At 36.0% G+C, this 13,283-nt stretch overlaps 1 protein-coding gene across 2 annotated transcripts in view; it reads left to right on the top strand.

Annotated features, from left to right (window-relative positions):
* Positions 1-13,283, top strand: part of EFCAB7 (EF-hand calcium binding domain 7) — a 55,090-nt gene that overhangs the window by 9,298 nt on the left and 32,509 nt on the right. For both annotated transcript variants that reach the window (XM_005204507.5, NM_001192050.1), the window contains exons 3-6: positions 7,289-7,500; positions 8,111-8,197; positions 8,746-8,941; positions 9,406-9,527. In XM_005204507.5, the coding sequence (XP_005204564.1) occupies positions 7,289-7,500; positions 8,111-8,197; positions 8,746-8,941; positions 9,406-9,527 (617 nt within the window). The remainder of the gene's footprint in view (positions 1-7,288; positions 7,501-8,110; positions 8,198-8,745; positions 8,942-9,405; positions 9,528-13,283) is intronic.

Below are 13,283 nucleotides of genomic sequence, written 5' to 3'. Positions count from 1 at the left end.
CCCAGCACTATATATTGAAGAGGCTGCCTTTGCCCCATTGTATATTCTTGCCTCCTTTGTCAAAAATAAGATACCCATAGGTGCATGGGTTTATTTCTGGGCTTTCTATCTTGTTCCCTTGGTCTATATTTCTGCTTTTCTGCAAGTACCATACTGTCTTGATGACTGTAGCTTTGTAGTGTAATCTGAAGTCAGGAAGATTGATTCCTCCAGCTCCATTCTTTTTTCTCAAGACTGCTTTGGCTATTCGGGGTCTTTTTTGTTTCCATATGAATTGTGAAATTTTTTGTTCTAGTTCTGTGAAAAATGCCATTGGTAATTTGATAGGGATCACACTGAATCTGTAGATTGCATTTGGTAGTAAAGTCATTTTCACAGTATTGATTCTTCCTACCCAGAAACATGGACTATCCCTACATCTGTTTATATCGTCTTTGTTTTCTTTCATTAGTGTCTTATAATTTTCTGTGTACAGTTCTGTTGTCTCCTTAGGTAAGTTTATTCCTAGATATTTTATTCTTTTCGTTGCAATGGTGGATGGGATTGAGTCCTTATTTCTCTTTCTGATTTTTCATTGTTAGTATATAGAAATGCAAGTGATATATGTGAATTGATTTTGTATCTTGCAACTTTGCTAAATTCACTGATTAGCTCTAGTAATTTTCTGATACTATCTTTAGGGTTTTCTATGTACAGTATCATGTCATCTGCAAACAGTGAGAGCTTTACTACTTCTTTTCCGATCTGGATTCCTTTTATTTCTTTTTCTTCTCTGATTGCGGTAGCTAGGACTTCCAGAACTAAGTTGAATAATAGTGGTGAAAGTGGACACCTTGTCTTGTTTCTGATCTTAGGGGGAATGCTTTCAGTTTTACACCATAGAAAAAAATGTTTGCTGTAGCTTATCATATATGGCCTTTACTGTGTTGAGGTAGGTTCCTTCTATGCCCATTTTTTTGAAGAATTTTAATCATAAATGGGTGCTGAATTTTGTCAAAGGCTTTTTGCATCTATTGAGATTATCATATGTTTTCTATCTTTCAATTTGTTAATATGGTGTATCACATTGATTGATTTGTGTATATTGAAGAATCCTTGCATCCCTGGAATAAACCCAACTTGATATTGAAAGCAGAGACATTACTTTACCAACAAAGGTCCGTCTAGTCAAGGCTATGGTTTTTCCAGTAGTCATGTATGGATGTGAGAGTTGGACTGTGAAGAAAGCTGAGCGCCGAAGAATTGATGCTTTTGACCTGTGGTGTTGGAGAAGACTCTTGAGAGTCCCTTGGACTGCAAGGAGATCCAACCAGTCCATTCTGAAGGAGATCTGCCCTGGGATTTCTTTGGAAGGAATGATGCTAAAGCTGAAACTCCAGTACTTTGGCCACCTCATGTAAAGAGTTGACTCATTGGAAAAGACTCTGATGCTGGAAGGGATTGAGGGCAGGAGGAGAAGGGGACAACAGAGGATGAGATGGCTGGATGGCATCACTGACTCGATGGACGTGAGTCTGAGTGAACTCTGGGAGCTGGTGATGGACAGGGAGGCCTGGCGTGCTGCGATTCATGGGGTCGCAAAGAGTCAGACATGACTGAGCGACTGAACTAAACTAAACACATGGTGTATGAGCTTTTTGATGTGTTGCTGAATTCTGTTTGCTAAAATTTTGTTGAGGATTTTTGCATCTATGTTCGTCAGTGATATTGGCATGTAGTTTTCTTTTTGTGTGTTGTCTTTGTCTGGTTTTGGTATCAGGGTGAAGGTGGCCTCGTAGAATGAGTTTGAAAGTGTTCCTTCCTCTGCAATTTTTTGAAAGAGTTTTAGAAGGATAGGCATTAGCTGTTCTCTAAATGTTTGATAGAATTCTCCTGTGAAGCCACCTGGTCCTGGGCTTTTATTTTTTGGGAGATTTTTTATCACAGCTTCCATTTCAGTGCTTGTATTTGGGTTGTTCATAATTTCTGTTTCTTCCTGGTTCAGTCTTGGAAGATTAAACTTTTCTAAGAATCTGTCCATTTCTTCCAGGTTATCCATTTTATTGCCATAGAGTTGTTCATAATAGTCTCTTTTAATCCTTTGTACTTCTGCATTGTCTGTTGTAACCTCTCCTTTTTCATTTCTAATTCTGTTGATTGGATTCTTCTCTCTTTTTTTCTTGATAAGTCTGGCTAAAGGTTTGTCAATTTTGTTTATCTTCTCAAAGAACCAGCTTTTAGTTTTATCTGATAACTGCTTTTTATGCATCCCATGATTTTGTAAGGTTGAGTTTTCCATTATATTTTAAACTCTTCTGGTTGCAGATATCCCACAAACCAGTGAATTTGGTCCTTACTAGGTGTGTCAAATGACTTGGTGGTCTTTATTCTTGAGAGGGTGGTAAACAGAAATACCAGATAATATTATATTCATGTCAGTTCCATCAAGGCAAATAACTTTAGGAGTAGAGAAACTGAGTTATTGTATCAACTTCAGAAGCACTTTCCTGAAATAAAAATCTGACATATTTTTGCAATAAGGTCTTAGATTTGTATGCAATAAGATTTCTATTTGAGGAAATATAAAATTTCAAATCATTGCAATTTATATTTTATTTTAATTTGAGTTTTGTCTGTGCTTTTGAAAGTTGGTTGAGATCATGAATTTACTAAGTTTAAAGGTTTAACATGCCTTCTGCTACTGTGGCATTTAGTTTGTATTAATAAATCAATGAGTATGTATTACTCAGGTGCTATCAGTCTTACAGAACTGTCTGGGAGGATAATAATGCAATGCTTACCTTTTCAGCTTTTGGTTTTATTGTAGAATATTCTTTGTAAAATTGCAATGAAAGCTTTCAGATAATCTAGATTTTAACAAACTGGTTTTGTGAACCAGTGATGTCTCTTTCTTAACTATTGTGCTTTTCATTGGTATCCATCCATCTTTTATGTACATACCATGTGTTTTGACATTCCATTTCAAAATAGGATAAAGCAGTTTCTTTTTCTTTCCCCAAAGTTTCTTTTTGTCCCCCCAACTTACCAGTAATATAGGTATTATAAACTCATGTCAAAGCTTAAAATAAACCCTGGCAAAAGGTCAGTATTTTGGTGTAAACCTTTAACCATCTACAGTTACACAGTTTTTTCACTGTTTGTTGTCATTGTTGTTGTTCAGTAGCTAAGTTGTGTACAACTCTTGGGGACCTTGTGGACTGCAGCATGCCAGGCTCCTCTGTCCTCTGCTGTCTCCTGGAGTTTGCTCACATTCATATCCATTGAGTTGGTGATGCTATCCAACCGTCATCCTCTGTCACTCCCTTCTCCTTTTCATTGTTATGGGACTTAACAGTGAGCTCCAATTCTAAAACTAAAGACTAAAGTTACATTAGTATTTACTAAATTTTACCTGTTTCTTAGATATGGAAATGTATAACTACTACATATTTTGGCATAATTTTATTCTGAGAAAGTTGTTCTTTTAAACAACCTAGTACATTTAAAAAGCATTTTATTATTGAAGATAGCAATAAGCATTGGAGCTGCCACTTGTGGGAAAGAGTTATGCATCCATTTTCACAGAGCTGGACAGAAAAAACACCCTTTTCCAACAACACAAGAGACAACTCTACACATCAGTTCAGTTCAGTCGCTCAGTAGTGTCCGACTCTTTGCCACCCCATGAATTGTAGCACATCAGGCCTCCCTGTCCATCACCATCTCCCGGAGTTCACTCAAACTCACGTCCATCGAGTCAGTGATGCCATCCAGCCATCTCATCCTCTGCCGTCCCCTTTTCCTCCTGCCCCCAATCCCTCCCAGCATCAGAGTCTTTTCCAATGAGTCAACTCTTCGCATGAGGTGGCCAAAGTACTGGAGTTTCAGCTTTAGCATCATTCCTTCCAAAGAAATCCCAGGGCAGATCTCCTTCAAAATGGACTGGTTGGATCTCCTTGCAGTCCAAGGGACTCTCAAGAGTCTTCTCCAACACCACAGTTCAAAAGCATCAATTCTTCGGCACTCAGCTTTCTTCACAGTCCAACTCTCACATCCATACATGACCACAGGAAAAACCATAGCCTTGACTAGATGAACCTTTGTTGGCAAAGTAATGTCTCTGCTTTTGAATATGCTATCTAGGTTGGTCATAACTTTCCTTCCAAGGAGTAAGCGTCTTTTAATTTCATGGCTGCAGTCACCATCTGTAGTGATTTTGGAGCCCAAAAAAATGAAGTCTGACAATGTTTCCACTGTTTCCCCGTCTATTTCCCATGAAGTGATGGGACCAGATGCCATGATCTTCGTTTTCTGAATGTTGAGCTTTAAGCCAGCTTTTTCACTCTCCTCTTCCACTTTCATCAAGAGGCTTTTTAGTTCCTCTTCACTTTCTGCCACAAGGGTGGTGTCATCTGCATATCAGAGGTTATTGATATTTCTCCTGGCAATCTTGATTCCAGCTTGTGCTTCTTCCAGGCCAGCGTTTCTCACGATGTACTCTGCATATAAGTTAAATAAGCAGGGTGATAATATACAGCCTTGACTTACTCCTTTTCCTATTTGCAACCAGTCTGTTGTTCCATGTCCAGTTCTAACTGTTGCTTCCTGACCTGCGTGGACATCACCAAATGGTCAATACCAAAATCAGATTGGTTACATTGTTTGCAGCCAAAGACGGGAAACTATACAGTTAGCAAAAACAAGACCTGGAGCTGACTGTGTCTCAAATCATCAGCTCCTTATAGCAAAATTCAGGCTTAAACTAAAGACAGTGAGGAAAACCACTGGGTCCTTCAGGTATGACCTAAATCAAATCGCTTATGATATACAGTAGAGGTGGTGAATAGATTCAAGGGGTTAGACCTGGTAGACAGAGTGCTTAAAGAACTGTGGACGGAGGTTTGTAACATTGTACAGGAGACAGTGACCAAAACCATCCCAAAGAAATGTAAGAAGGCAAACTGAAGAAATGGCTGGGAAAAGAAGAGAAGTGATACGCAAAGGAGAAAGGGGAGGGTATACCCAACTGAATGCAGAATTCCAGAGAATAGCAAGGAGAGAGAAGAAGGGCTTCTTAAATGAACAGTGCAAAGAAATAGAGGAAAATAATAGAACAGGAAAAACTAGTCATCTCTTCAAGAAAATTGGAAATCTCAAAGGAACATTTCGTGCAAGGAGGGGCATGATAAAGGACAGAAACGTAAAGGACCTAATAGAGGCAGAACAGATTAAGAAGAGGTGGCAAGAATACACAGAACTGTACAAAAAAGGTCTTAATGACACACCACAAGCATGATGGTTTGGTCACTCACCTAGAGCCAGACATCCTGGAGTCTTAAGTGTGCCTTAGGAAGATTACTACCAACAAAGCTAGTAGAGTTGATGGAATTCCAGCTGACCTGTTTCAAATCCTTAAAGATGATGCTGTTGAAAGTGCCACACTCAATATGTCAGCAAATTTGGAAAACTCAGCAGTGGCCAGAAGACTGGAAAAGGTCAGTTTTCATCCCAGTTCCAAAGAAGGGCAGTGCTAAAGAATGTTCAGACTATCAAACAATCGCATTCACTTCCCATGCTGGTAAGGTTATTTTCAAAATCCTTCAAGCTACTTCAGCAGTACTTGAATTGAAAACTTCAAGATGTACAGGCTAGGTTTAGAAAAGGCAGAGGAACCAGAGATCAAATTGCCAACATCTGTTGGATTATAGAGAAAGCAAGGGAATTCCAGAAAAACACCTACTGTTGTTTCTTTGACTACACGAAAACCTTTGTGTGGATCACAACAAATTTTGGAAAATTCTTAAAAGAGATGGTAATACCAGACCACCTTACCTGCCTCCTGAAAAATCTGTATGCAAGTCAAGAAACAACAGTTAGAACCTTACATGGAATAACTGACTGGTTTAAAATTCAGAAAGAAGTACAAGGCTGTATATTGTCATTCTCTTGTTTAACTTTTATGCAGAATACATCATGTGAATTGCCAGGCTAGAGGAAGTTCAAACTGGAATCAAGATTGCCAGGAGAAATATCAATAACCTCAAATATGCAGATGATACCACCATAATGGCAGAAAGTAAAGAGGAACTAAAGAGCCTCTTGATGAGGGTGAAAGAGGAGAGTGAAAAAGCTGGCTTAAAACTCAACATTCAAAAAACAAAGATCATGACATCTGGTTCCATCATTTCATAATGAGTAGAAGGGGAAAAAGTGAAAGATTTTCCTCTTCTTGGGCTCCAAAATAACTGTGGATGGTGACTACAGCCATGAAATTAGAAGACACTTGCTTCTTGAAAGGAAAGCTATGGCAAACCTAGATAGCATATTAAAAAGCAAAGACATCACTTTGCCGACAAATGTCCACATAGTCAAAGCTGTAGTCTTTCCACTAGTCATGTACAGATGTGAGAGTTGGACCTTAAAGAAAGCTGAGTGCTTAAGAATTGATACTTTGATTTGAACTGTGGTGCTGGAGAAGACTCTTGAGAGTCCCTTGGACAGCAAGGAGATCAAACCAGTCAATCCTAAAGGAAATCAACCGTGAATATGCATTGGAAGGACTGATGCTGAAGCTGAAGCTCCAATAGTTTGGCCACCTGATGCAAAGAGCTGACTCATTGGAAGAGACCCTTATGCTGGGAAAGATTGAAGGCAAAAAGAGAAGAGAGTGACAGAAGATGAGATTTTTGGATAGCATCACCAGTTCAATGGACATAAACTTGGGCAAGCTCCAGGAGATAGTGAAGGACAGGGAGGCCTGGTGTGCTGCTGTCCATAGCATCGCGAAGAGTTGGATGAGACTTAGTGACCAAACAACAATGATGAACATTTTAGACATCATGACATTGACAGTAATATTCTCAAACTAATGATTTCCTCATAATTAAGATATTTGTTGAACCAGAAAAATAATAAATTATTCATTTTCTTTATTCTTATGTCCTCAAAACAATTAAGTGAATGATTGTTTTTAATCTGTTTTTTTCCTCCAGGCATTCTTATGCGGTAAATCAGATATTATCAATTAATTAAACTATGTAAGTTGGGAATAATGTCAGAATGGGAAGAACCTATTTAATTCTGGCATTAATACATTGAGAATTTGTAGCTGGTATAATAACATATATGTATATTTTCATATTTGAAAGGCATGTATTGATTTCACTAGACTATCAACACCAAAGTTAATATATTGATATGTGTGTACTTTTATATAACATTATAGTGTATAATGATTTAAAGAAAAAATACACTTAAAATACTAATTCCAGATGTTACTGTAACAAATAATACTTGTTTTATTGGGCAGCTCTTCAGCACGCAGGAAGAAATCCATCCCAAAAGACCATTAATAAGTATTGGACTTCTCAAACTGCCAAACTGAATTTTGATGATTTTTGTATAATTTTAAGAAAGGAAAAACCAACCTCAAAAGCAGAATTGCTAAAATCATTTAAGCAATTAGATGTAAATGATAATGGCTCTATTTTACACACTGATCTTTATAAGCTTCTAACAAAGGTAAGATCTGTCAAACAGTTTTATAATATGCCTATTTTGCAAAACAACTTGGAATCTAGCTTTGGCTACCAAAGTCCACATAAGAAAGAACTGTTTCACTGGCAGGTGAAATGAATCACTTATATATTGTTTGTAAAGTACTTAAGGATCCTTCTGTATGAAGTATGCTTTTTGAAAAAAAGAGAGTATAAAATTGAGCCTATGTTGTGCTCCTTTGCAATTCTTTCCTGCCAGAACAATTTGTAAATCAGTGATAAGTTCATATGTGAAAAGTAAAAGAGAACTAAAGTATAAATGAGATTCAGAAACCATTCTGTTTCTTGGTACAGCATGAGAGAGTATTCTTACTCTAAATTTAATAGTAGTTATTCTTGAATCTATGATATATATATTTGAAATTTAGTAAACTGAAATTCAGTTTTTATACACTTTATAAAATTGTGAAATTTTATTTTATGTAACAGGTTCATTCTTGCTTGACATTATACTCATTCTGAGATTTTTAGTGTAACATATATTCAAACTTACCTACAGAAAAGATTAAAATTTCCATTCTCCCCATACATGACAAAGTAATCGTTATGTTGCTTTAAATACTTTTTTCTTCCAGAAAGGTGAAAAGATGACTCGAGAAGAAGTAAATGCCATAATAAATTTGGCTGATGTAAATGCAGATGGCAAATTTGACTATATCAAGGTACATAAGCTCATTCTGATGTAAATTTGCCTACTGGATAGAAGAGGTATTTTTAAAGAGGCATATCATTTAAATATTGACAATGATATATATATGTACTAATTTTACTTGAAATTTAGTCTCTCCAGTCCAATTGTAATCTGATGACTACATTAAAAATAATATTATCAACTTAAAATACATGCATGTGCATACACACACGAACACACACTGTCTTCTCTGAAATATGCCTTTTTGAGAGTGGAAGAATCATAAAAATTATTTAGAACAAATACAAGTCTACACATGTCTTGTAAAAAAAATAATAAATCACCTCTCTTTGTGTAACATTTTATTTTCATTCAGGGTATGGCCTCCTCATTGAATTATGGCTGCATTTCACTAGGGCACTTGAGGGTGGTCAGTCTGATTCAAGAAAATAAAATGAGTAACCTAGTTCAATAGGAAATATATTCCATCTATCATTCTTGCCTACTAATGTACATTTTCTCCTCCCAAATGTATGATTGAATGTTTTATCCACTGGAATACTTTTTTGTTTCCTGTAGTTTTGTAAATTATATATGGCAACCAATGAACAGTGTCTCAAAACGACTCTAGAAAAATTGGAGGTTGACAGTAAACTGAGGCGTCAGCAGTTTGGAAGCCACGTGGAAGGGTCCCCTGAAAGGGCCCCATCACCAGTAGCAAAAGCATCACCTAGAATCATAAGAAAAGCTGATCAGGAATCATTCTCAAATAAAGGTATTTACTTTTCTGTTAAGAATTAAGGATTGTAGTCCTTAATTTTTCCTTCTGTCTTAGCTTATCAGTGATAAATGAAAACCCAACTTTTGATAGCTACTGTTTCTGGACTCACTTAACTATAAAAATCTAGTAAAGTAAAATTTTATTATGGAACTTGGCTATGCTCATTATGTTTTATTAAAACTAAAATTTCAGGCCAAAAGATGACATATTTAAATAAAGAATCTTATTAGTAGGTCATAAATTCTAAATTAAATAAATCTTATTAGTAGATCATAAATTAAAATCATAAAGAGCCATTAAAGCCTTATAAATATAAAATCTTTTGAGTTTATTTCAGTAGGAAGAACAAAGAGAATGAAATTAATATATAGTCCTTTCATACTACACTGTGTTTAGAAACAGACTTCTTATCCACAGCTTTTCATAATGTAAGACTAAATAACTATTACTTCTTACAGGTGACACCAGGAATTCTTCACTGGCAACAGCTAGACAGTTCAAAACATCTGTTTCTTTCACAGTTACCATGGGTGCTGATAGCAATCAAAACTCAAAGTTAATTGAGCCACACTCAATAAAGGTATAGTATTTTAAATGAATGGATACAACTTTTTCTGAAAACAAATTTGACATTAAATTTATTAATGACTATTTAATGTTTACAGAGAATAGGTAAAGTTTATGAAGTAATTCTTTGAGGATTTTTGGGGATCGCAGCATTTCTACCTATAAGCCAGTCCTAATAAGTTAAATGATGAATAGGAATATTAAAAGGACTGCAGTTTAAAAATAATGATTCTTCAATTTTTGAACTTGATGAGGAGATTATGCGTGTACTTTGCCAAGCAGTTTTTTGGTTTTAACAAATACTTTTAATAGGTGCTTCTTATAAATAAATCATTCATTCAATATCAAGTTCCTTTGAGAGAAAGACAGCAAAGTCACTTTACTAAGTCAATATTTGTAGAGTGTTAATATTGATCTTCTTCCTTTGTTTTCCCTTTCTAGACTCAACCTTTACTAGTTTTCTTTCAACAGAAAATAATAGCTACAGAAATATAAAACGTTAACTGGAAACTGCTAGGATACATTAAAAATGTGTATCTAGGGACCTCTGTAAAAGGGGGGAAAATGGTTATGACCACATACTATAACTGCTGTTAGAAAACTGAACTGATTGTTCTCAAGAGCTACATTTTTGTTTCAAATAACAACTCTGTATTTGTTATTGAACTCTGAAGTCCCTTATATCTTTAAATTGCTAGACAGTGACATTTGTTCTATATTAAAATTTTAAAACATTATCTCAAAGGAATTTTGTTCAGACTGTTTAGGAATCTGTACACCCTAAGCAATTTGGTGTGCATGTCCAACATGTTCACACACAATATTTAGTGTTCCAACAATATTATTTTCCACCAATGGAAACTTTCTGTATTTTGCAACTGAATTAAATGCTAATGAAATCAACTTAGTTAAATATCTGTTGTTTACCTGGTTTAATTATATACATAAATATAATTTTAGCCAGTATAAATAAAAATTTATTCTATCCATGTGGCTCTGAGGGTAAAGCATTTAAATATTAATGTGGGTTATATTAAGGCCAACTATTTCTGTGCTTCATGCTGTTATTTATTGGGCCTATACCAATACCATTCCTTTAATTTAGTTCTGCTCAACAAATATTCGTTAAAAAGGTAACAGTGCAAACTATTTTTAGTGTAGTGGGCACTGAATAAAAAAATGAAGATTTCTGTCTCATTATTAATAATATACCAAGTTAGTATAGCATAATATTTCATTTATTAATTCATTTATTCAACAAATATTTATTTATGCCTTGCCACACAGCTTGTGAGATCTTAGTTCCCTGATCAGGAATTGAACCCAAGTCCTCAGCTGTGAAAACATGGAGTCTTAACCACTGGACTGCTAGGGAATTCCCACGACAACAAATATTTATTGAATGACTATTTTGTGCCAAGCATTGTCCTAAGGTGCTGGTTAAAACCTTAGAATGGACAGACCTGTGTTTAAATTTTAGCTTTGTCACTTAATAACTGTGTGACCTTTGATAAGGTGGTCAGCAGCCCTTCTGAATTTTAGTTTCCTTATCTATAAATTGGAAGTTGTTAAATTTAGTGTGTTTTTTAAAGATTTAAACACCTAACATATATAAACCATTTATCACAGTGCCAAGGATATATTAATAGTTTTACTTTAATAAATAATATTGTCGTTAATATTATTATAAGAAAGTGAAGTCGCTCAGTCATGTCCAGCTCTTTGCAACCCCATGGACTGTAGCTTATCAAGCTCCTCCATCCATGAGATTTTCCAGGCAAGAGTACTGGAGTGGGTTGCCATTGCCTTCTCCAGGGGATCTTCCCGATCCAGGGATCAAACCCAGGTCTCCCGCATTGCAAGCAGATGCTTTACGGTCTGAGCCACCAGGGCAGTCCAAAGTGAAGTTGCTCAGTCGCGTCCAACTGTTTGCAACCCCATGGACTATACGGTCCATGGAATTCTCGAGGCCAGAATACTGGAATAACATTACAGATGGATTCATTACCAGCTGAGCCCAAAAATACTGGAGTGGGTAGCCTATCCCTTCCCCAGTGGATCTTCCTAACCCAGGAATCGAACAGGGGTCTCCTGCATTGCAGGTGGATTCTTTACCAACTGAGCTATCAGGGAAGCCCAGTATTATTATGGAACAAAGAAATTACTGCAGGTCTTAATATGGGAATGACATGATGAAAGATAATTTAAGAAAAGTTATTCTACTATTGTATTATGTATGGAGACTTCAAATTAAGGAGACTATTGAGAGGGTGATAGAGGACAGCTAGGCCAAGAGTAGTACCTGAACATAGTAAGGAAGGGACAGATCTAATAGTCCGGGGGTCCCCAACCTTTTTGGCATCAGGGACCCATTTCGTGGAAAACAGTTTTTCCATGGACCAGGCCAGGTGGGGAATGGTTTGGGGATGATTCAAGTGCATTACATTTATTGTGCACTTTATTTCTATTCTTTGGCTATCTCAGGATATTCCACCTTGACCTTTGGGTTAGGATTTGCTCTCCTATGAGAATCTCGTGCTGCTGCTGATCTGACAGGAGGCAGAGCTCAGGCAGGAATGCAGGCGATGGGAAGCACTGTAAATACAGATGAAACTTTGCTCCCTCTCCTGCTACTCACCTCTTGCTGTGCAGCCTGGGGGCTGGGGACTCCTATAATAGACAAGGCCAAAATTAATCTGTAGGCCATAGTAATTGTGTAACAGAAGACTAAATCTTTGCATCTAATTACATCAACAACAAGGAAAGGTATTTAGGTATTAGGAATTAGGTGAGAGGTAGTAGGAGAATTTAATGATTGAATGAAGAAGGCATACTGTCAACTTGTGAATTCTGTGACTTTCATATAAAATCTAATGTCTTTTGGAAATACTTCATAGCTTTCATATTTCTTACCTGACATTTTCTTGTCCTTTTCCTGATCTTGATATTGCCTACTGTTTTGTATTCTCTAATACTTCTTACATGAGCAGAAATGATTTTTTAAAAAATCTGTGATCCTTTTGTTATTCAGCAAAATTTAGTTCTTTGTTTGCATTTTACTTTGAGGTTACTTTTAAATTTTTCTTAAATTTTATATGTTTCTTAAGTTTCACAACAACTCTAAAAAGTACTTGGTTAGGAATATAGTTATTGTATAATTTGTTTTAATTGAGATTGGTAGAAAAAAATTACTAAGAGAATTATTAAATTTTCTTCAAGGACTTTAAATCTATTTTAAACAAGTTTAGTACCTCAATTTTATGTGTAGTGGAGAAGTATGGAATTAGGACAGATAAGAAGGGTCTTTTCAGAAATTAGAAAATTATTGTAATGGGGTACGCATAAAGCCAGATTGTAAACCATAAATCCACACAAATGATAAAAGACTTGAATTATACCCTTCAAGGAGGAGGAAAATATAACCTTTACAGGAACTATACATGTATTACTTTCTGTATGCTATACATAGGTACTGTATCACTGTTCTTTTCTCAGCCCTCAATTCTATCTAAATATTTACTTTAGATTTTATCATGTACAGGGAATGTCAGAAATTTTTCTTAAAGAGAATAGCTTCAGTTGACAGTCATGGCTAAAATTAGAGAAAGTCATGAATTATAAATTCCAGAGATTCAGTATTATATCCAGACCCCTAGTTAGAAATGCCTACATCTATTTTACATATATGTTCCATGTGCTTGGTCGCTAAGTTATGTCTGACTCTTTGCGACCCCATGGACTGTAGTCCACCAGGCTTCTCTGTCCATGA

The sequence above is a fragment of the Bos taurus genome, chromosome 3, assembly GCF_002263795.3.
Source record: "Bos taurus isolate L1 Dominette 01449 registration number 42190680 breed Hereford chromosome 3, ARS-UCD2.0, whole genome shotgun sequence".
NCBI classification, from domain to species: domain Eukaryota; kingdom Metazoa; phylum Chordata; class Mammalia; order Artiodactyla; family Bovidae; genus Bos; species Bos taurus.
The sequence above is the reverse complement of the archived record's forward strand: the minus strand, read 5'-3'. Positions and strand labels throughout refer to the sequence as shown.